Source organism: Anneissia japonica, unplaced genomic scaffold (genome assembly GCF_011630105.1).
Source record: "Anneissia japonica isolate Jap-2015-1 unplaced genomic scaffold, ASM1163010v1 scaffold2471_len1564793_cov202, whole genome shotgun sequence".
NCBI classification, from domain to species: domain Eukaryota; kingdom Metazoa; phylum Echinodermata; class Crinoidea; order Comatulida; family Comatulidae; genus Anneissia; species Anneissia japonica.
Window position 1 is genome coordinate 879,898 of NW_022709610.1, and position 24,275 is coordinate 904,172.

The 24,275-nt window shown below is 32.3% G+C and overlaps 1 protein-coding gene across 1 annotated transcript; it reads right to left on the minus strand.

The window, feature by feature from the left end:
• Positions 1-1,754: 1,754 nt before the first annotated feature.
• Positions 1,755-23,330, minus strand: LOC117106785 (solute carrier family 23 member 2-like). Its single transcript, XM_033248228.1, has 14 exons — positions 23,191-23,330; positions 22,622-22,669; positions 21,894-22,055; positions 21,058-21,215; positions 15,017-15,108; positions 12,237-12,298; positions 12,113-12,141; positions 10,733-10,871; positions 9,907-10,317; positions 7,423-7,552; positions 6,066-6,209; positions 5,100-5,195; positions 4,077-4,262; positions 1,755-3,428 (listed from the first exon to the last, which is right to left on the minus strand). Exons 2-14 carry the CDS (start codon positions 22,631-22,633, stop codon positions 3,325-3,327), a joined length of 1,725 nt encoding a protein of 574 aa, XP_033104119.1. The 5' UTR covers positions 22,634-22,669; positions 23,191-23,330; the 3' UTR covers positions 1,755-3,324.
• Between the last annotated feature and the right edge of the window lie 945 nt (positions 23,331-24,275).

The following is a 24,275-nucleotide window of genomic DNA, read 5'->3' on the forward strand; positions in this document are numbered from 1 at the left end:
GAACTATACCTCCAATATTTATCCAATTTTAATTTTGAAAATTTAGATTGTTATTCAATGAGGCTTGCCATCCAAAAACCAGCGTACTTTTGCTAAATGTTAAACTGATTAATTAGCATAAGAATGTAGCAGTATTGTATACTTTAGCACAGAGAAGCTGTAATACTAACTTTGGCAATAGTAAGTCAGTTCCAGTAAATGTATTATTTTCAAGCTTACTTTGGATTCAACAAGTACTGTTATTAATAAGTAAAATGAATAAAAAGCTGACAAGCCTAGACATTCAAGACATTCATTTAAAAATGCTCAGATCGTTGGAGCGCCAGGGGTTTCGCTCCAGCACCCAACCTAAGCTCCGCCTCCTCAACCCCAGTCAACTTGGTATCATGCATTTCAAATCTCTCAGGTTGGTACCTACAGTATGTTACCTTCTTACATATCATCAGATATATCTATGAAAAAGTTATATTTTCAAAACCCGGTATACCTTGAGGTGTCTTGATTTGAAGCAATTGTTTTAATTCCTTTTTCTACTTGATTCCTTATCTTGCACACTCACATTCCCTGAAATACAGTACAGTAATTACAAGTACTGTAGATCAACATGAAACTAAGACAAGACTTTTTTATACCTTGTTTAGGGAACCTGCCGCCCGCCAGTAATGATCAGCAGTTGAGGGGTCTGAACCAAGGTAACAACGAAGCCTCAGTCGACGGCCTGGAATAAAAAAAACCCCTGTTCATGGGGAGAGTTTTTATGGCTTAATGTGGTCCTAAATGTTTTTAAACCACACAATATAAGGGATTAGTAGTGTTATTTGGATAGGCATATTATTATTTTTTTTAATTTCACCCCCCACCCACCCACGTGTGCCGCCACTGGTAATGATGATTTCACATAAAAATAACATTTCATTTTTGGCCAATTAGTGCACCAGCCCCCAGGAAAAAAAGGAAATTTCAGAAAATAAAAGGTTTTTTTTAAATTTTTATTACACCCACTGCTGTCTTGAAATCTCCCAAAATAAGATATGTATATTTCTCATTATATACATTTGAAGCATTTAACCATCCTATTACTATACTGTTTACATTCACACAGTAAAATTTTATTTTTATATTTTCTATCTGGATGTTTTTGGCATAAATGTGGAAAATAAAAAAACAATTTTTTTTTTACCCTCCTCTATAAGTTTGCAAAACAAGGTATAATAGTGTCTCGTCTAAGCTCAAAGAATGGGGCTGACAGGTTTACAAGTATATTTTACCCAATAACCAAACACATAAATAGCACATTAGTAGAGTATGTTGTCAGCAAAATGAAGGAATGTAATAAGCATAGGCAATCAGGAATGGAGCCATCAGGATATTCAAACAATGTCAGCCAACTATGTTACGTTTGAGGGTGGATTAAAGATGCATTTTTTAATGATAAAAACATGGATTTTAGAAGAGATATTCAGATAAGGAGGTAGGGCAGGATTATAGTGAAAATGAAAAGGCTATACTAGGTCTGTACAAGCAACTGACAGACCAATCTAGGTTAGATAGTGAATGATTTTCTGTAATTGTGTAATTTAAAAATCAGTTTGCTTGTAAATTTGTTGTGGTTTTCAATTTTTTAAATTTCATTTACAGTACTTTTTAAACTACCCTGCCACACAGCAATTGTGTTGGTGTTTTGCTTCGGATTTATAATATTTTGTATTTATAACATATTTGGGGGCAAAAAATGATGACTATCAACAGCAATATCATTTCTACCATTACTTCTGCTTTTAATACTATATCCAACGAGACAAATATACTTAATTCAAGTTATGTAGTATTTGTGAGTGTAGGTTCACTGTTCATTTGTGCCATTTTATTTTCTATTTTGGATCCCAATACAGTTATGCAATTTAAATAGCATTTTAATCATGTACACTTTGCATTTTATATTGGCAAGAAATAAACTTAACTGAGATTATAATTGCTATGTGTTACATTTATTAAGTTACACACACAGTACATGCAATAACATGCAATGACAAAATATTTTAGGCAAGAAATCATGAAACACAATCTTGAACTGATAAATAAAAATGATAAATATACATTGTTAGCCTTAAGTAGTAAATAACATTTAAAAAGAAAAACCCATTCAAACAGAAAAGTAATGAAAACATGGAATTAACCAAAATGTTTGGCATACTGTTTGACATTATAAAACAATCTGAGCATTGTTTATTAATGTCATATGTGAAAAACAACCCTGTTATATATTATTTCTTTTTAAAGATTGACACAAAATATGCATACTGACATTATCCTTATTTTAATTATTGACACAAAATATGCATATTTAAGTTAAATACTTATCAAGCAAACTTATTTGAATGCCTTCTAGCTTACAGCAATCGTAGTTATACTTATTGAAATTTAATACCTTCTAGTCTAATTCATTTACCATTTCTTCACAATTGTATGTTGCATTATAATTGCATTATTGCATATGCTATTTAATATCTTACATATACCGGTATAGCCATACACATTGAGTAATTTTGTTAAAATTGCTAATTAATTGATAATTAAAATGTTATTAAATTGTTTAAATGTACAGTATACAAATATAGAATTACGCACGATTTTTCTGTGTATTGTTAAAATTACGTTATAATATTTTGTTTTTGCTAAAATGCATGTATTTTATACACACAAAAAACTTCAAATTATTATTTTATGTACCATTGGTAATTTCTAAACAGTTCTATTAGCATTTTGCAACACTGTGTATCTCTGTAAATATCAATACTTTTCCAACCATTGTGCATTTAGGTTTTTAAATTAAAACCAATGTTTTATTGATTCATCTTAAGGAATCTAAGTGTATGTAAGAACAAAGAAAACAAAACAGTGTACTTCACATATTATTTATAAATTAGATTATTAATGATCAAAATAGATGTACTGTACATGATGAATTAATGAGAACCCTATTTTTCAAACTACAGATTCAATATACACACTACTACTCAGATAGTAATAATTTACTTTACAATCACCTAATTAATATGCAAGGCATTGTTGTCTTATTGAGATATAATTAGCAATTTGGATTTGTCAACAAGTACTGTTATTAATAGTGCTGTAACATAACTACAGATTTAACAAGAAGATGAGGAATTCATGACATTGGGCAGCGAGGATAATCAGATGATTATCAATAAGTAAAAACCAGTTTGGTTAATTAAATTGTCATATTATTCCTTAACATGTTTATGAATCCCTGAATCATTTATTAACTTCTGATGAAAGCCTGGATTGCCTGTCTTTGCATTCCTACACACTGGCCATATCTATACCTTGGGGGTTGCCTTGGTTTGAATCTCCATTTTTTTCTTTCCTTCTTCTACTTGATTCCGTACTTCGCACACTTGAATATCCTGAAATAATACAAAGGGGTTGACAGGTTTACAAGCATATTATGCCCAATTTAAGCAACACATGAGATAGCACTTTTTTTTAGAGAATGTTGTCAATAAAATAAGGTAATGTAATTATATCCAATCAGGAATGGAGCCATCAGGATCTTCATCATCATTGCATAGACACAATGTCCACCAACTATGTTATATCCAAGGGTGGTTTAGAGGCTTTTTTTAATGATAAAAAGGAGAGCTTTAGAAGAGATTTTAAAATAAGGTGGTAACCCAGAATGATAGCGACAAAAGTGACTATACTTGGGCTAGACGATCAATTGACATAAAAATACATGTTAGATAGTGAATGATTTTTGGTAATTGGGGAAATTAATTCAAAGGAGGTACATCAGAAAATCTGCAATGGTCTGTGTGTTTGTTGTGGTTTTTGTTTATTTTACTAGAAGTGAATAGCTTGGTGGTTAATATGCTTGCCTTCCAATCCCAAGGTCCTGGGTTGAATTCCTGTCACGGTAAACATAATTTTTTTCTCACGACCAAAAACAACCCCACTCCCAAGACTCATACTGAGACTTAATTTACGTTACGTAGGGCATCTTCTAGAGCATCATTAGTACTTGTCAATATATGAAGAGGGTGTGCAACACTTACTTTGTCTGGCGAACCCAGTGAATGTGGGAGAGATGGGTACATATTTAAGGAATTTACACTTGCGAATGTAATCCATACCCCAGGGTAGGTCATAGCAATTATAGATTTCATTAACAACATCTTGGTCAACATTTTTCTTCCCATAAACCTCACGCCACTTTAATAAACCTCTTTCTTCATCAGTTCCTGCAACAGAAGACAAAATCGGATTTTTTAATTATCTACTAAGTACTATTCTAGAAACATCTAGAATAACAATATTTACTAGTAGTAATCAAGTTACTATTTCAGTTTATCCTTTCGGTAGCTATTTGTTGTCTTCCTGATGTTCATACACAGCAACCAAGCTTAAAGAAGGACAGACACAGGCTCTAAACATTGAAACCTCCCTGTGAATATCCCTCAGTTGTCTCTCCATCCTGGATGGTAAGCAAATTCGCTGATTAATAATAATAATATGTCGGTCTTATATAGCGCTTCATGCACAATGCCACTAAGTGCTTCACATTACTACCCCGGTCATTGGATCAAACACACATGGAACACATACTCAGCTCCCTGGGGAGAATACCATAATATTGCACCTAGTAATCAGCGCAGTTGTGTTCGAACCTACCAGTTACCCACTTGTACTACTGGGTGGAGAGAGGCAACCATAGATAAAGTGCCTTGCCGAAGGACACAAGCGATTTGCACAGCGAGAGTTTCGAACCCCCGACCTCGTGGTTGGGAGTCCAAGCCACAATCGATGCGCCAACCACTTCTACTACTGTAGCTGCACTATTATGGAATTTACCTCAAGAAGTTGAGTATGTGTTCCACGTGTTTGATACATTGGCCACACTTATAATGTTTAGAGGCCTTGCTGCCATGGTGCACTATGTTTAAACTTTATTATTATTATTATTATAACCTCCTAGCCAGTGATGGCAATGTGTACTACGGTATGACTTCACGTTCAATAGATTTTTATTTTAATTCAGCTTGTTAAAAACTGATTGTGAGGCCTGCATTGTCAATTACCTGGAATGGTGTTGTCAAGGAGAAATCCAAGGATACCGCCAACGAACATGCTGGTACTCAGCAGAACTGTAATGATCTGGTCAATTTCAGAGATGCCTGGGGAAAAATTATTTATTTATTCAAATTTCTTTTATGACCATAGCTCTATTGAATTGAATTGAATTTATTTGATTTCTCTCTATATACAATTCATTTAAAAACAAATAAAACACTATAAATATACAGGATACAATAAGAAAAAAAATCTGGATAACCAATTAAACTATAAAGTGTGTTTCCGATGGGGTACACCACAAAATGTCAAAAATCAGCATTAAACATTTTCATAAAAGCATTTAAATAGAACAATCAATTAAATTTCAAAAGCACTTTAAAAGGCAAGTACGAATTATTGAAAACAGAAATCAATGGCAAGATTACCAAAGGCAATAGTTTACATATCCAAATGCCAGCGAGGCTGATTCAAAGTCAAAGAGGCCCTCAACGAACACAAAACATACAGAGTAACACGAGTAAAATATAAAAAGCACAATGAAAATAAATTCTAGATAAAATTTAAAACTATTGTAAAAAAACAATACAATATAAATGTTATTCTCAATAATCAATAAAATTGTCTTAAAAATTTGTATAAAATCAATCAAAAATTAGAAAAAAAGATAATGCAATTACTCAATACACTAACATGATCATAAATTTAAACCTGACATACAAGGGGTAAAGTTGGGTTCTGCCCCTACAAATTTGCAATCTATAGTATACACAATAGTAGTGTCCGTGCCAACTAGGCTTAGCTTAGGCTAGTTTGTTTTGAGAGGCAGGGATGAATTAGACCCTAAGGAAGACTACTACTCAATTAGCAGCATTTAGCATTAAACAAGAGTACAACAAACCATTCTGGAATAGTCATTTGACTGCAATAACAATAAATATTCTAATCTTAAAAAAAAAGAATTATGTTCTTACCTGTCTGAATTGCAGTTGGGTTTTCATTCAACCAATTGGGAATTACTAATCCCATGATCAATGAAAAGCCAACGACAAATAGATTGCGAGAGGAATTCAAATCAACAAACTGCAGATTAGACAAACCGACTGCTGTCACCATACCTACAAAAGTAAATTTTAAAAATTACATAATTGATTTGCTATAAACAAAGAATGAAACAAGGGGAAGGAGAGGTATGGCGATCGAGACAACACTACTCTAGCGGGTCCTAGAGTATTTTTGTTTTCAAAACGTCTAAAAATAAACATCTCATTATAGTCCGCATTGTTTATTCTTTACGTGAGGATAGGTCGAAATATTGGTTTTGGTGTTTCTAAAGTCTATACATGGTATTCGTTTCCTATATTCTTTTGTTATCGTACCGAAACACACGTAGAACCTCACAAACAATGTGTGTGTGTGTGTGCTGTCTCTTATACACATCTTATACAATTCATTTAAAAACAAATAAAAACTCTGACCTCTCGCTGTCAAGGCGAGCGTCATAACCATTAGACCACGGAGGCTTCATGGTATTTTTTAGCAAGCATTTAAAAAATTTTTTGATTTTAGGAACACTGATGGCGCTTTACATTACGTCATTTCTACTTGAGCACTAGATATCTATTTCAGTGTGCACCAGAGAGCATCTAAGCCCAAAATTTTACCAGGCCCTAGGCGGACCCTCAACCCATGCCAGTTGTGTTTATTTCCTGTTATCTCAAGCCACTAGCTACCTCCAACTTGGCATGTATGTATTTCACTGAAACATTAGATATAGGTAATGTACATATACTAGTATTAAAAAAAAAATAATATGTTTAGTTCCTAATTATACTAAAAAAAATCAAAAATCCATAATTTTATAGTATTATAAATTGCATAGTATATTTTAATCTAATAAGGATAACAGTAAACAAATATTATTTGTTAAAAACTACTTTAGTTAAAAATATATTTTTCACAAAGAATGTGACATGAAAGTTCATCTTATTTTTGTATTTATTATAGTACAATAAATTCAACCAAATTCTTCATTAAACAGAAACAGGACATAAGAAATTCCTTGTAACAATGACGATAAACAATGCACAAAATCAAATAACAGGATATTAAAAGATATTTCTTTTAGTAGCTGACTTCATATATTTAATTAGTAGACAGCATATTTGCAATTAACAGACAAACTGACGACTTATTCAAAACACAGCATAATCAAGAGTAAAACCTGTCAAGTGTGAAGGCTGTGTAACATAACAATACCACGCATTAGATTATAATGTTATGTATGCCCTTGAACTAGAAGCATGAGAATAGAAATAACAGTTATCATACCAAACATCACACAAAATAAACCACCAACAATTGGATCTGGAATTGTGACAAAGAGGGCACCAAACTTGCCAAAGCAGCCTAACAGAATCATGATGAAGCCTCCCACTTGTACAACTCGCACGCTTCCAACCTGAAATTAGATATTTCACACATTCATTAAATCACTCTTAATACGTCATAATAATGTGGGTTTTATTCTACGTCAGTTTCAGTCATTTATTAAGTTATCGATTTGAGTAAGATGCTCTATTATGGTTAACTGCGTGGTTTTTTGATTTGGATTAAACACAAAATAATAAAATATTATTGAAATTAAATAAATCCTATTTTTACCATTTTTAAAAGTAAAATAATTAATTTTTCAATTAATTCATAATTGATTAATTAATGAGTTACACCTTTGAAACTATTTAGATATTTACAATTCACTTTGATCTGAATCCCTTCATGGCCCTTTGTTTTACATCTTCAGTTTTAACAATTCTGGGAAAATTAAAAGGCAGCACTCTGAGACTAACTTTGATGTTATTTATTTAACACAAGCTTTCGCTGGCAGTCAATGTCAGCTTGATCAGGAGTGTGAAGTAAAAAATTGAAAACAAGATAGAAAAGAGCTTATGCATACATTCATACACTCGTGTCAATTTTCTTGATGTCACAATTAAGATCAGCAATGGTAACCTAGCCACATCTATCTACCGTAAACCTACAGACAGAAATACTTATCTCTATTGTTCATAGCCAGGCCCTTAGACGTCATCGTATCTGCTCTGACATTATTGATTAAGTAACAGCAACTCAACCACCTCCGTGATTCATTCAACAACCTGCACTACTATTCCAAACTTGTTAATGAACAAATCTCTAAAGCCACTAAGATACCACGAGAAAACCTCATGACCTACAGAAAGAAGGAGACCGATCATCGTGTCCCACTTATCGTCACATATAATCCACTCGTTAAACCATTACAACACATTATCAACGATCTACAACCTATAATAGATAGTGACCCTGTACTTCATAAAATCATACCTAACAAACCTATGCTTGCGTACAACCAACCACCCAACCTCAAACAACAGCTTACTTCTAACAAAGTACCCCTCACCCCCACCACTAAGGGCACCATTCCATGTAACCAACAGAAATGCCGACTTTGCCCACATATCAACACTAGCAGTACCATTACAAGGCCTAATCAAGTTACTTACAACATCAGTGGATCATTTTCATGTTTTTCATCTAACAACATCTATGCCATTACATACACTGAATGTCCTGGTACTATTTACATAGGAGAAACTTGCCAAACTGTCAGACAACGCATGAATGTTCATAAATTTGACATTCCTCACAACAACAAAGATAGGCCTATTGCAGTTCATTTTAATTCACCAGGACATAATATTACACTTTAAAGTAGCTGTAAGTAACTGCTTTAAAAACAGAAACGATAGATTAATTGCCGAACAAACATTTATTCATAAATTTGATGGCATTAATAGTGGCCTTAATATAGATCTAGGCTTTCTCAGCCACTATAAGATTTAGCTTGTTAGTGACTCCATTGTTCATAATTAGCTCCATGACTGCACAGCTCTACTTATTAGTAGAATACTGTAGTTAGTTGTTTGATTACACTTGTTATCTCTGATCATTGTATACTACATTGTATCCAACTGCTAATTGGTTAATTGTGAGACTATTGCTAATTATGTATGCATAAGCTCTTTTCTATTTTGTTTTCAATTTTTTACTTCACAGACCTGATGAAGCTGGTATTGATTGCAAGCGAAAGCTTGTGTAATAAATAAACTAACACGGCTTCATTACCACTTCTAACAATTCTGGGAAAACTTGTACTACTTTGCCAAGAATCAACACTTAACTATTATTAGTTCACGTACAATATAAGAGGGTGAGTATTTATCAATTAATTATTAGTAGTCCACATAGCATGGTGAGGTTTGACTGCCAGCCAATGGAAATGTAGTGAGTTCCTTTTAGTGATATTCATTACTTACTGCCAAGGTTAAATAATTTTTGGATTATGGGCAAGGATCAGAGCTGTAGGATGCAGTCAATGATAGAAATAAAAAGCAGTACTCTTGAACTAAAATGTAGGACTCCTCTATATATCTAGCAAACCTGACCTAGGTTTTGGGGATCAGTATAATATTGCAAAAAAAGCAACCTCAGTAAACTGAAAATAGGCTGCCTTCATCTTTCAGCATCAAAGATGGACATATTTTTAAAAAATTCTTTCAAAACCAAACAACTACAGTAATATGAAAATAAAATAAATAATTACGTTTCAGCACATAGGGAATGTTAGTAAGGTCCACTAATCTTAATTAAGTCTTTAAAAAGTCTAAAAAAGATTGTTTATGACACTATATGTATTGTTATTGAAACTTATTGTTACATAGTACAGTAATTTTATTTAAAAAAAAAATTATGTTCTTTAAAACAATTGTATACCTTAGTTATACCAATAGCACCAATGTTTTCACTGTACGATGTTGTCCCATTTCCTGATCCCCACAGACCAGCTATTATACAGCCAATCCCTTCAATACCAATTCCACGATTTATAGCATGGGTTGGTGGTGGAGGTGCACCGGAGAGACGTGCGCAAGCGTAGTAATCACCAATGCTCTCAACCATAGATGCCAGAACGCCAGCTAACATTCCAAACACTCCAGCTACAGTAACGGATGGTAGTCCCCACTGTCCTGGATAAGGGAAGCGGAACCATTTTGACTGCTCCAAAACACCAATACGACTGTCAGTTCTAGCATTGTAACCGTAGATATTCGGGTCGTCAGGGAAACCACCAGTTGCCGTGATGATGATGGACAGTATCCATGAGATCATAATACCAAGAATAACCTAAATTAATATGAAAAGTCATAAATAAGATTAATTATAATTATGGTCTTCACTAAAACAAAACCAAAGAAAATTAACAAATCACTCTTATTATATCCTTTTATCTTCATTTTCATTCTTCATTATTACCATATATGAAAACAAATTTATTGGCAAATATTTCATTTGGATTTTATTACTACAAGGCTTATTAAGAATTGGTACAAATCTAGTTACACTACATATCCACAATGGGGAGCATGGGTGTACGTTGATTCATTGTATCATGGGTTACTCCATAGAGATGTCATAGGCACATAGCATGGGCAAGACAACTACTCCATATATCATAAACATGGGTGCAAGATCCATGAAGAATGGTGGCATGATGCAACTACAAGGTACCATTGTGGTATGGATGGGAGTTTGCACTTACTGGAAATAACTTAAAACCTGGGAACCATACAGCATGGATGCCTTTATTTCGTGAGTAGCTTGGAAATGGAATGTTGAGTTCCTTCAAGTATTGCGAAAACAGAACAATCAGTCCGATAGTACTGCAGAAAAAACAAGTACTTCATTAGTACTGCAAAAAAAAAGCTTGGAATAATCTGGTTATAAAAATGATTTTCTATTGGATGCTGTAAACTGGATTAAATCTTTAACTGAAATAATATCTGTTCATTAAAACAGACATATCAACGACCTCATTCATTTAATTAAATAATAATCTTTTCAATTATAAACATCAAATTATTCTGTTTACAACAGAGTGTCATATAAAATTGTAAAAAAAATTCTATGGAATACTTTGATGACAGCCATTCAAAAATCAATATACTGATGAGAATATAATGAAGAATACATTTCATAATAAAACAAACTAAAGGAGGAAATACAGGCTGATGTGGAGAACCAGCAATATTTGGACTATAATTCCAGCTATCTGCTAAGGTAAGCTCCAACTGACCCAGTAAGCAATGACTGTTTTTTAGTGCAGCACTTTCTATGCTCAAAAGGCATGGAAAATTCCTTATTGTCTTAATAATAATACTAAACAGTTACAGTTACTAGTAAATAAATAAATAAATAAATATATATAGTGGTTATGACGCTCGCCTCGTCAGCGACAGGTCGCAGGTTCGAATCCCGTCGGAGGCAATTTATTACACAATGACTTTTATAGGACTTTATTCGCTGAAAAGCTACAGGGTAGCCTACGATGTTCTATCATGTCCTTATTTAACACTGTATATGTACCTTTGATGATTTATATTATATTTATTGTGTTCTTCCATGAGGCCGTATCTTTTTACATATTATGAAAACTAAAGTATAAAATGAACAACTAAACAACAACTACTTACAAAAATACAAATGAAAGGAAAATATAAAAGCTGAAAACAAAAAAATACTACCAAATAAACTATACTTAAAAATTATGTTGAAATTATCTATTTAAAAATTTTAAGAGTGATACTATTTTTTTGTGGTTTCATCAATATTGTTCCACAAGTCAGAATTTTATTACAACTACAGTATGTCTTAAAGATTATCAATATAACTTAACAAAAAATAATAATACTTGTAATAATAAATAGTAAATAATACAGTAATAATTACAGCAGCAATAAGAACAGATACAACAATAAAAATAATATTAATAAAAATATTTAAAAACGATAACCATGATTACTTCAGATCGCGTTTCATAATCAAACGAGAAAACTTTTTATCAAACCGACTGTATCAAAATAAAGCTTTTCATTCTGGGATTACCTGTGATGTAGAGCATAAACAATCACCATAAGCTTACTAATTGAACACATACAGTGGAGAGTGTGACTAATAACAGAGATGCATACAATAACGCCTTTGAATGCAAGGCTCATCACTAATAATAATATAATAAAAACAAACAAGTCCATTTATTAACATACTTCTCTAATTCTGCTTTGCCAAACCTCTGTTGAATCATCTACATCAGCCTGTGTTGCATTTTCTGTAAATGAAAAACAACATATCAATAAGTTTTCTTTATTGAACTACCATGTCATTTAACAATAGAATAAAACCGATGCTAATTTAATTTTCCTTTTCTTTATATAATTTTTATTAAACAATAATTCAAATTATGAGCTTTACAAATTACAATCTAAAATCACAGAGGTCATTGTGTTTTGCACAATTTTTTAAACTAACATTTAAATTATTTTTTTAAACCACAAATGTAATAATTGAAGAGATTCAATAGAGGTAACCAATGACCTAAAATACTATAACATTTTAATCTGAAACATGGAAAAACTTAGTAAAAGTATATATTATTAATATATGATTAACAGTATAATTCACAAATAATCTTTTCTTTGTTATAATTATGTATAAAAAAATGTTCAATACTATTTAAATTGTCTAATTATACAATTGTTTACGTAGTACAGCTTCTGATTGTCTTACAAATTTATTTTTTATTTATTAATTCTTTATACTGGGTTACCTCTTCAGTAAGAAGTTACTGTTCTCCCAGAGGGCCCAGTACACAAAAACATTAAAATCTCAAGAAAAACAACACAGAACATCCAAAAAGAAACAAATTTGTTGTGATAGGCGTTACTATAGTATGCGTGGGACAAACTCTCTCAATATAGTTCCACCAAAGTCTAATATTTTTAAAAATGACTCAATCATTTAAGACCTCTCGAGCATGGTGTTGGAATGAGTTACCCTAAATTTTGCAAAAGGCTGGAACAATCATTATTTTTAAAATGATGTATAAAAAAGAATATTTAATGGTTTCATTAAATTTTTTTTAACATTGAATTACTATACTTAAAAGGCAATTACACAATTTTATTATTACCTGCATGGAGAAGTGATCTAATTCTTGTTTTTATATTTCTTTACATTTGATAATACACAATCTTAATCAAACTTTTTGACATTTCTTAATTGAATCACTTTCTATGTTAGTATTTTATTGTAATTTTAAGTATTGTATTCATTTGTCCATATTTTAATAATTTTATCATTCATTGATATTTAATTTTTGTTTTACAGGTATATATGTATACAGGTATATGTATGTACAGGTATGTATATGGTGACCAATTTTAGTATGGTTTGTCAATGTTATTAATTTGTACATTTCTTTCCTTTCATTGAATATGTATCCTGAATACATATGCTTTAAAAAATATAAAATAAATAATAAAAAAATTACCTAACGACTAAAAATACTAATAGTGTAAGTAGTAACTGTTGGCTTAATCTCATAGCCAAAGACAGGCTGGATAGCTCAGATATTTACATTTCCAGCATGGATTGTGGAGAAATTAATATTCAAATCGTTTAAAATTCATGACACCAGATGTGACTTCAAGCAAGAAAATACTGACAAACTTAAAGCAATTTGATTTGTGATGTAACTAGAATGACGTAAAAAACACCCACACTGACAAATATGTTGTCACGACTGATTACTGTTAGATGGTTGATATATTAACATATTCTCCCTATAACGACAGAGTAATCACATTAAAACGACAAGATGCGAACGGTTTTTTTTTCTCAAAACCATTTTTCAAAACATAGTATACAGAAAGATTAATTATTTGTTTACCGGGTACTCGTCACTTCATATTGCCATAAACACCATATTTTTCTAGGTATCTTTTTCAATGTACATCAAACAAATTGTCTTGTTTATCCTCATTTAACTGTAATTCTAGAATTGGATGGAAAGCATCCCAAACCACAGCTCCACACATTTTCATAATTATGAATCTACAATGGAGTAAATTCTTAAGAGGTAATAAGCCATCTCAAATTATGGAGTCAAACTCATCAACCAGAATAACATAATTGTTACTGTTAGAATAATAATAATAATATAACTATCAAACCAACTCCACACCCTAAGCCCCATAAAGAAACTTAGCTTATAAAGCATCATTCTCATCCAGTAAGTGGTGAGTGTACTTGCTGTTGCATGTCAAGGAAATAAAAAATTCTAGAATATTCTACATCTGGGTTTTTTCTTCTCTTTTTGCATTTTTCAATGGTATGAATAATCCTACCTGTATGTATATACAGCTCAATTCAAGTTAATAATTAATAAATTTTAAAAAAATGGAGAGAGCCAAATGTGATGAAAGAGTTATTGCTAAATACAAAAAATAAACATTTATATGGATTGTGCAGTACTTGGTTATTCACTAAAATATTTTGGGATTTTTTTTCATAATTAGTTTGACTAAATAAACATCAGAGAGTAAAGCCTGATAGGATGATATTTTGTCCAATGGAGTACTGCAGCAAAAGTAGTAGTAGTGTAAGAAGTGTTTACCATGCATGCCACTCAACACTTAATGACATATAGATTAAAATGATATATAAACAATAAATGTGTATAGTAAAGAAAAAGCATAATAGCTTTGAAGTTATTGTTTATTACCTCTTTAAAATATATTATATAAACGATAATCAAACTTTTGCGATAACAGATCTGTCATCATCGACAGTTCATTGATTTTATAGGTAAAAATTGATAAAGATGCTGGTTGGAATCATCTTGTGCTTATTTTTGACATTGTCATATAAGAAATTATATAGCAGTAAACTACAGAAATTGTTAATATATAAGCAGAAATACAAAATAGAAAATTGACATTGACAATTGATTATTTGTAGTTAATTAATCGCAGTAATCAGTACTGACCCAAAGGTGGCGCAGGACAATCTCCTTGGAGACCTAGAATGGCAAATGTCGGAGCAACAAATACAAAAGTTCCCCCTTGTACAATGGGTAGTCTGAAATGAAACAGAAATTAACATAACATAAAAATATAATTATCACATAATCAATACATAATAATAATAAACATTTATATAGCGCCAATTCAAAAATTTATCAAAGGCGCGGGAGAAAACTCAGTAACATTTCTCAAAAAGGTGAAACTTTAAGTCAAATGATCTACTAAATCACATGGGAATTTCAATATTTAAATTCAATTATGTAAACAACCTATGCAATAAAAATATTCTTCAAAAAATCTAGATTTATAAAATTCTGTTATTTTTGTAGATTAACATTAAAATAAGTTTAGAAAAATTAGAAGCCACTCATACTATATAATGCAGTGTATGTGTAGATATAAATAAGCCAAATCATTGTCATTAATAATGAGGTTCATTCTGGCATTTTTGAATATGACAGAGCTGCAAAAAGTTAATTTTTGTTTTGCTAAAATATTGCTAGCCCTTATATATCAGATATTGATGTTTTTTTTTTATGTGTTTATTGCTAGCCCAGCCCTAAAATACTCAAGTCCCGGACAAAGGACCACCAACTTTTTACAGCCCTGTATGAACAAATGAAGTTTGAAATATTAAATGACCATTTTTAGATTTTTTTCACGCTACCAAAATAAAATTAAAATTTTTAAAAAATTAAATAAAATATGCAATTTTACCATGCACTTCTTCAATAAGCTTACTATAACATCCAGACTGGCTTGGCACAGAAAAGACAACATGCACTAATATTAGCATGCATTACATTAACTACACATTCATGCCATTAAGAAAATGTATAATTCTGATTTAAGATGTTGGCAATCTTTATGTTATATTGTGAATAAGCAAAAACAAATAAAAATTAATGAATTTGTTGGAACACAATTGCCAGCTTTACTACTGTTTACAACTCTGAACTCACAAGTTCATATAGCATACTTCCACAGTTATCATTGATTTTCCCCTTCCAATTGGACACATACTGTAATTGGGTCAATAGTTGGGCTGGGCCTATACCTAAGGACCCCAGAGGGTACAGCTTAGGCAATTACACTGTTAGTTACAGACAAAAAAAAATATGAAAAGTTTATGTAAGTATACGAAACGAGTAACCTTCTAAAATTATACAGGTCAACAAATACACCAGCATTGTGCTTAATAGTAGTATAATTTCATCTATTCTTTAGTTAAATTAAAATAATGTACAGTAATTGGTTCTTTAATATCCTACACTTTAACTGCTTATAGACATGTATATTAGTCCTACCGGTAAATCCATTACAAGCATAAAATAACATTTTTTTAGTATTGTTTTTCCCCTATAAGCAGTAGTTACAGTACAAATTATAACATTATCATTATTATGTATTAATTTTCATGCATTTTATTACTGAATATTTTAATTTTAATTATTTAAACAATATTTTATGGTACTACATTATATAAATTTTATGTACACATAATTATTAGTATTTATTTGTGTTGTATTTTATTTTGTTGTGGAAAGCCACATAGGTTGTTATTACCTGTACATTAATGTGAAAACATTCTTAATTGTCTTGCTTCATGTAAATTTTTTAAATATTGTATTTAATACCAAGTGAGGAAATAAATTATAGAAGACAAAAGCTGGCTCGAGCTAGAGTAAGCCTGAAAGCCTGTGCCTCAAATTTGTTAGTCAACAAGGTGACAGGTCATTTTTTAACTGATCGGCCCAAGCTCAGAATTTTAAAAATATATACACCATTCAAAACTCAACCATTTTGTGTGTATCGTTTATGAATTGCATAATTAAAAACAAATAAATGAAAATTTATTTAATTCCAGAAAAAAAAACCCAACCAGAAAAAGTAGGTTTTCAGCTATAGTCTATGGAATATCATTCATTATTATTTGCAGGTTAATGATTGTCAAATTATGAAATGTGACTTCGCTTGATTAGTACTCTTAATTGTTTTAGAAAAACATAAACCATAATTTTTTGTGGATATACTATTATATTCCAAAAAAATATTTTCAAACTATTGGGTACTATTTGTTTTTTCTTTTCTTCTTTTAAATGTTAACAAACAACAGTATCTAATTACATACATTTTTATGATTACCAATACCATTCAATTAACGATTAAAATTACCAAAAGCATAATGAAACTTATTCATTACACTCTGGGATATATAACAATGCTGAACTTGTTATATATACAATTGCGACATGATCACCATAGTATAAAGCCAAGGTTGTCATTTGGTGTCGTGATAACCAAATTCATCAAATTTGGTCTACTTAGCCATGGCCAATTGACTGCGAAATGTGTAGTCTTTTTTCTATATTTAATAATACTGTACTGTATAAAGTACACTGAAAACTTTAGGTCCTCAGCTACATTTTAATTTTAGTTCAGTTTTGTGACCAGAATTGCATTCAAATGAAAAACTCAGATAAAAATGAATTAATGAATTTAGTTTTAAAAAAAACAAAAAAAACAAAAAAAAAAACAGAGTAATCAATTACTTATCTAGTTAGAATTTGACTGAATGTTTTCTACATTATGTTGAGAAAAGGTTTGGCAAAATTTGGCTGTGAAGCTAGCCATTTACTGTAAGTGTATCTGGCTTGAATTGCCTGAAACAAGGGTTTATTTTCAAGATAGAGTAGGTACTATGAATAAGAGTTAATGATGTTGCATCCATAGTGATAAGCATCATCCTGAAAGCCCAAGATTTCCTACTAGGTTAAAGGCTCCTCAACTACACCAATACATCTAGCCTGGGTTCCAGGCCCTAATTTTGGGTTATTCACTCTTTATTGCACTTCGTGCACGCCATACATAATTTAATTGGCGTCCCATACTCGACTTCTTTTTTTCGGATTAGGGCCTGGGAAAACGATTTATGCGTACGATTTTCCACATCAAATTTGATGTGGGATATCGTATGCATGACTGATTTTGTAAATCACGTGATTGGCTGGCTTCATGCATATTAATTAATCTTGGTAAATTTTAAAAATTGAAGATGCGGATGTCTCGACTAGGACAAGCTAACCAGCTCCCTCTGCCTACCTACTTGAATTAAAACAGTTAGTATACAGTCCTGGCCTGCTGAGAACGACTATGGACTGATAACCGTAGTAGGCTGTATTTACAGAACCTTGCTCACCGCTAGCTGCTACACAGATTTAGGCCTTTAGGGTAGAATATTGTTAAAAAGGTAGGCCTCTGTAATTAAGAACTTAAAAACAGGTCAAGCCTCTACTAGGCTAGGCCTACTACTTCTGACTCCAGAGAGGTCTGAGCCATCCTCCTGGGAAGTTATTTGTAATGGTATGCCATCTAGTCTAAGCTTAATTGTTTTTGCCAAAATTAGTCTTACTAGGGTCTATTCTAAATATTTTAGGCCTGTTTTACTAGGGAGGATTATTTTTAGTCGATGCCTAACTAGTCGACGTGAGTGACTCAGTTTTGTGGCTCCAAAAATATGAACATTTGATTGGTCGAAATTCTTTATTTCGGTCCGCCCATTTATCCAAATACGGAATATAAGATTACGCCATTCTTTTGGCATCCTGGTGCCTGCATTCAGTGTTTTACTTTCTCGTTGGTGGCACTGTCCAGAATGAGAAAAATAATAAAAAATAAGAGACTTGTGGCAAGTCTACAATACATCCAGCACAGTTTCATTTATATTAATGAGGTAAAAAAACAAAAAAACAATTTCATTAGAACATAAAAAAGCTGGTCAGACTTGTATAATATTTTGTGTAATTTCATTTAGAGGTGACTGTCAATAACTGGTCTTTTTGTTATCGTATGTTGCTCATGCAGTGACCGTCTTTGACAATACATAAAGTTTAACACTCTTCAGCATGAAGGTAGGGAATTAGTTTTGTAAACTTTATATGATATTTGATGATAATTTGATGGCTATAGTAAACACAGCTGTCATGATTTCAAATTTTAGAGGCCATTCACTCTATAATATGTAGATTGCTAGTCTGTATTTTCTTTTATCATTTTTATATAATCATTTAATAGGACATTTACCGTAGTACCAGCACTTAGCTGAATAAAACAGCCCTGTAAAGTAACTAATTTAACAACGCCAAGTAAGACGTACTTACAAACCAGGAATTACTACAGTCAAGCCGACGTATTCATGCATGCTGTAAACACAATGGGCCAAGCATGTTGTTGTGGCAGGCGGCGGCGAACGACGAGGGCGTGGAAGATTTTTGGTAGATTCCGGCCTGGGTACTCTATACTGTGACATATGTTCATTTTATAGCAGCCGTAAAATTAATGATTAATTTATACTATTATTACAATATACCATGTTTTAATGTTACATATATAAATAAATTAAATAATTAGTGGTTGACTTGTTTATTTTGTGTACATGTTTTACCTGTTAATCGAATTGATCAGGATGATTTATCAAATGAATTTGAGACGGCCATAGAAAAGCACTCAAAATTATCACGTGACACATTTTCCATGAAGGGAAAAATGTTTTCTTGGCTTAGGGAAACCCTTGCTAGGTAGTTAAATAGGTTAAGTCTAGAACTTGTTAAATTATGACCAAATTAATTAAAATACTACATTGATCGACGTTAGGCATAGTCAGACGAGGCGAGTGCAATTTACGTCGGCAATTTTTTGCCGAGGACTTATCGTCCCAATTTCGAGGGCTGAAAAAATTAAATTTTAATTTAATTTAAATGCTTGCAATATACCACGTACTGTAGATAGTTCTAAAATAAACTGTTGTTAAGCACAGGTGATATTTACAGTGTGCTTCCAAAAACCTTCATGCACTGCTTTTATACCATTTTATTCTCAGTTTTAACACTACTTTTTACAGACGACCGGTGTCAGGCCGTAAAAAACAAGTTGTTTTCTAGTTAAAAATGTTTTGTGGGCCACACACATAGGGTTTTTCGCGGCCACAAAAAAAATCACTGTCAGGATGCACTTTGCCCACCTGTGTTGTTAAGAATGTCTCAGCGTTTCGATTGAGTTGCTTATTTCACATATAAAACAACAAGTAGCAAATTGAAGGGGGAAACTGTGATTGGGCCCCTTTAATTAAGTTCACAATGAGATAAAAAGTAAGGGTCTGCTACAATTGACCACTAGAATAGAATTGCCACACTGGTTAAGAGGAGCACTTCTTTGTATTGCTTCCCAGCAACAGATTTACGCCCATATTCTTAAAACAAACTTTAGTCGAACTTCGACCTAGAACTTAATTTAGTGGTAGTTGCAACTTCAACTTCAATTTCAATTTGTATTCCCAAACAACGTAGTCAAAGTTTTAAGTACGACTAAATCAAGTCCTAGTTTTATTTCAAATGAAGACGACTGGCAAGCCACGACTACCAAACTAACTATATTATTTGTTAACATATTACGATAAAGAACTTGAACAGTCACTGAAAATTTGCTTTCTTTGGAGAACTATTATAGTTGAGCCCGAGCGAGGGCGGCGCCATCTTTGTTGTTGTTTTGGTGAAGCTAGGTGATTGCAACGCGAGGGGATTACATGCAAATTAGGAACTATCGCATGCGGCAAGGAAAACATGTTAATTTCTCCTTTTGGAAGCTAAACTTGATGTCTCTTTTGTTTAACACACCAAAGATATATCAAACCTCCGTATACAATCGTTTTTATTCGTTTCACTTCATCGTGAGTTACAAAAACACGTTTTTAGTGGGGTAAATATTTCAAGTCGGCGATTTAGCCCGACCCTAGGCTGCCTAAAAAATTTGGCCTGTGGAGGTATCATTTTAGTCGAGGTTCGCGTCATTTAGTTGTAGTGCTAGTCGAAGTTTGTTTTAAGAATACGAAATGACGTAATTTTTAAGTTTTAGCTCGAACTACAACTAAAGTTTGTTTTAAGAATACCGGGGTTAGTATGGTATATAAAGTTATTAAAATTGTCTCAGTTTTAGAATAAATAATTACCTGCAGCCAAACGTAGTTTGCAAAAGTGTTGCCAAGCCAGAAACAAAGAAAATAGTACCAATAAGTTCACTTAGGGCTACCAGATCATGGTCCATACAAAAGACAGCCGACAAAAGCAGTGGGATGGCTAACGTTGCTCCAAACATAGTCAAATATTGCTGCGAAGAAATAATAAAAATTTACATTTATAACATCCAAAATTTACATTTTATCAATTCAATATTCATACATTTCTGGTGATGTGACAAAATTGGTGATCTCTAAAGTACATCATTTTGTTATTAGTACTTTTTTTCAGATATAATTAGCATTTAAAAATTATATTTTTTGTGACTTTTGATTTAACAGAGGTAGTCAGATGCAACTTTGGCTAGTTCGTGATTAATAGAGGGTGATCTATCCATGGCTGCTTATAAATAATAGACAATTAGTTAATTTAATATAAAAAACCAATGGTTAATATTATGTACAATTAAAACACCAACCATTAAAACATTAAATATTTATACAGTAACTGTATACTAGAAATTTACAAAGAACAAAAATGTAATTTTATTAAACTTTTAATTAATACATATAAACTAAACCATAATTTAATTTTAAATATCTACTAGCCTCTCCTTGACAGTTTGTATGTTTTACTAGATTTTTAAAATACAGGTTAGTGTTTGTAAATTGTTAAATAGTAAATATTTAACAATTTTAACAGCTGTCTACAACATTAAAATTCAAATCTTCTTCTTGCTGAACTAAAGGATCTTCATAAATTATTTTTCTCCAAAGATTTTAAGATAGTGGACCATAATGTATGCAAAAGTACTACACATTTAGCATACCTGGAAGCCAAGAAAAATGCAGGTAGATATCGGAGGAACATCTTGGATTCCGTAAGTCAAGTCTCCTTTCATGTTTTCCATGATGACTTTGGCTTTAATCTTTCCAGTTATTTCTCCGGTATTTCCTGTCTGTGTACCATCCCCTGCATCCACATCTGTCTCCTAATACATGAATTTGGGAGCAAGCATAATAATACTTGGTACTTCCATTTTTTCAGCAAATCAACAATATTTACATTTAAGGGGGAAAAACAATAAAAATGATTTTCAAGAAATGTAAAGATAAGTTTAAGTACCAAGAATTTGTGTAGGGTCATTCTAATGTCTGAACATTCGCCAAGAATTGCTAATACTAGCAAGTATAGTGTCCATATAGGTGGCAATACCTTGCACAAGATTAACATTACAGTAAGTCTCATTATGAGGCTTAACTGTAGGGAGCGGACATGTTTTGGTTGTGACATAAAAAATACCAGTGTTTTGACAGGATTTGAACCAAAAAACATGGTTTTGTAAAGCCGGCACCTTCAAGCTGCAGCTCCAATAGTCTTTATATCATTATACATAAGATATACCAGTTTAAATTGCAAAACAGTTATTGGGTTTACACCAATATGTACAGCTGTCAACAAAAAGTAAGACTTTACTGTACTTACAGGTGACCAGAAACTGAAATAATTGTTTCCAATACAATTATCATTCAATCATTTTTTTTTTATTGTGCTTACCTTGAATTCCATTGTTTAAAATTGGTAGCAAGACAGCAGTCAATGAGCCTAAATAAAAAAACAAACCATAAAACATCAAACAATTTGATAAAAATAACCACAAACATCAAGCAATATTCAACAGATTAAAAATATGAATGTATCTTCCTCTTTTCTATATTTTTTAAATTCTATCTTCAAACATTTAGGGGCAGGCTGTGTCCCCCTAAAACTGACTCTCTCAGTAATGCAGTTACAGTAAAACATAAGAAGTCTTCATTCAATAATCCTTAATTATAATTTCCTAACTACCTATGCCTAGCCTCCGAGTCTAGACGATACCTTTACCTCTCAGAACATAACAAGCCCGGCCTGCTCCCTGACAAGGCCCTAGGACTACTCCTCCTCTCCAGTTAGTTTGATTGAGGCAGTTTTTTTTTTGTGTACTTCTCTACCCTAGCCTAGCCTAGGCTAGTTAGGCGGCTACTCTGGGCCCAGTATTTCCAATGTACCACCAAGCATATGGTATGGCATACATACTAGCATTAAGGCGCCCATTAAGGCTTATGTAGGTTTACAAATATACTTACTTTCTGGATACAAAAAAAATCACCTTTCACGAACATATAAGCCTAAGCTAACTTGTGTTGGTAGGCCTAGCACTATGTTACAACATACACAACAAAAACTAATGAATGAATGAATGGAGCGGTTTGGCGCGAGACAGGCATCAACTATCCGCGCTCTCTTTTGCTCACTCAGGTGTAAAAAGATGTTCCAAAGCCGACCACTGATTGGTTAGAAAATTTTCAGAGGCGGATCTTATGATCGCATTGAACGAGATATCAGTGCTGACTGATTACCGGCCGGGCCGAACTGAGCCATTTAGCAGAATTTAGCAGTGGGCGGTTTTCCTTCCGGAAGTTAAAAAACAAAAGAAAAAAAAAAGAGAGAAGGAAAAAGAAATTATTGATCGCCCAAAACACCTGATCATCAGGGGTTATTTCCGCACGTCTAGTAGTAGAAAACAAATTATGCCCCAGACCCCACCCCCACTAGAAGTTGTTTCTTGATCTCACTCTTCCCCCTCTTTCGGACATCTCTGGATCCGCCCTGTATGCCTATAAACAGAAAACAGATGATTCATTTCTTGTTTCTTGTATTTAAGGCAATGGCTTAATAACCGTTCATGAACCACAAAGTTGCACATTGGACCTTGATGGTTGTTATAAACAGGTTTAATAATTCAATATAAGAAAATGTGTTAACATAGTATTACATAACAGTACTGTATTTTGTAAACTGGGCGCTCTCTATTCTGAAATTCTATTCTTTTTACGGGAGTATCTGCCTACTGAAGTACTACACATAAGTACCTGTAATGAGTTGAAAACAAGACCGTCAATTACTGTACCCAGTGTGTTATGATTACAAACAAGAGCAAACTAATTTTGAAGAACATTTAATATTAATAATAGGCCTAATAATAATGATAATAACATCTCTTTCAGTAACATTTATTTCGTAATGGTCATAAGAAAACATACATATGAAAAATTATTATATTCTTAAAATAACAAAATTTGATTATATTGGACTTGCAGGTGAAAAAAAAATCAATAATAATGCTATAATAATTATCATTATTTTTATTATTTTCTCATATATATATATA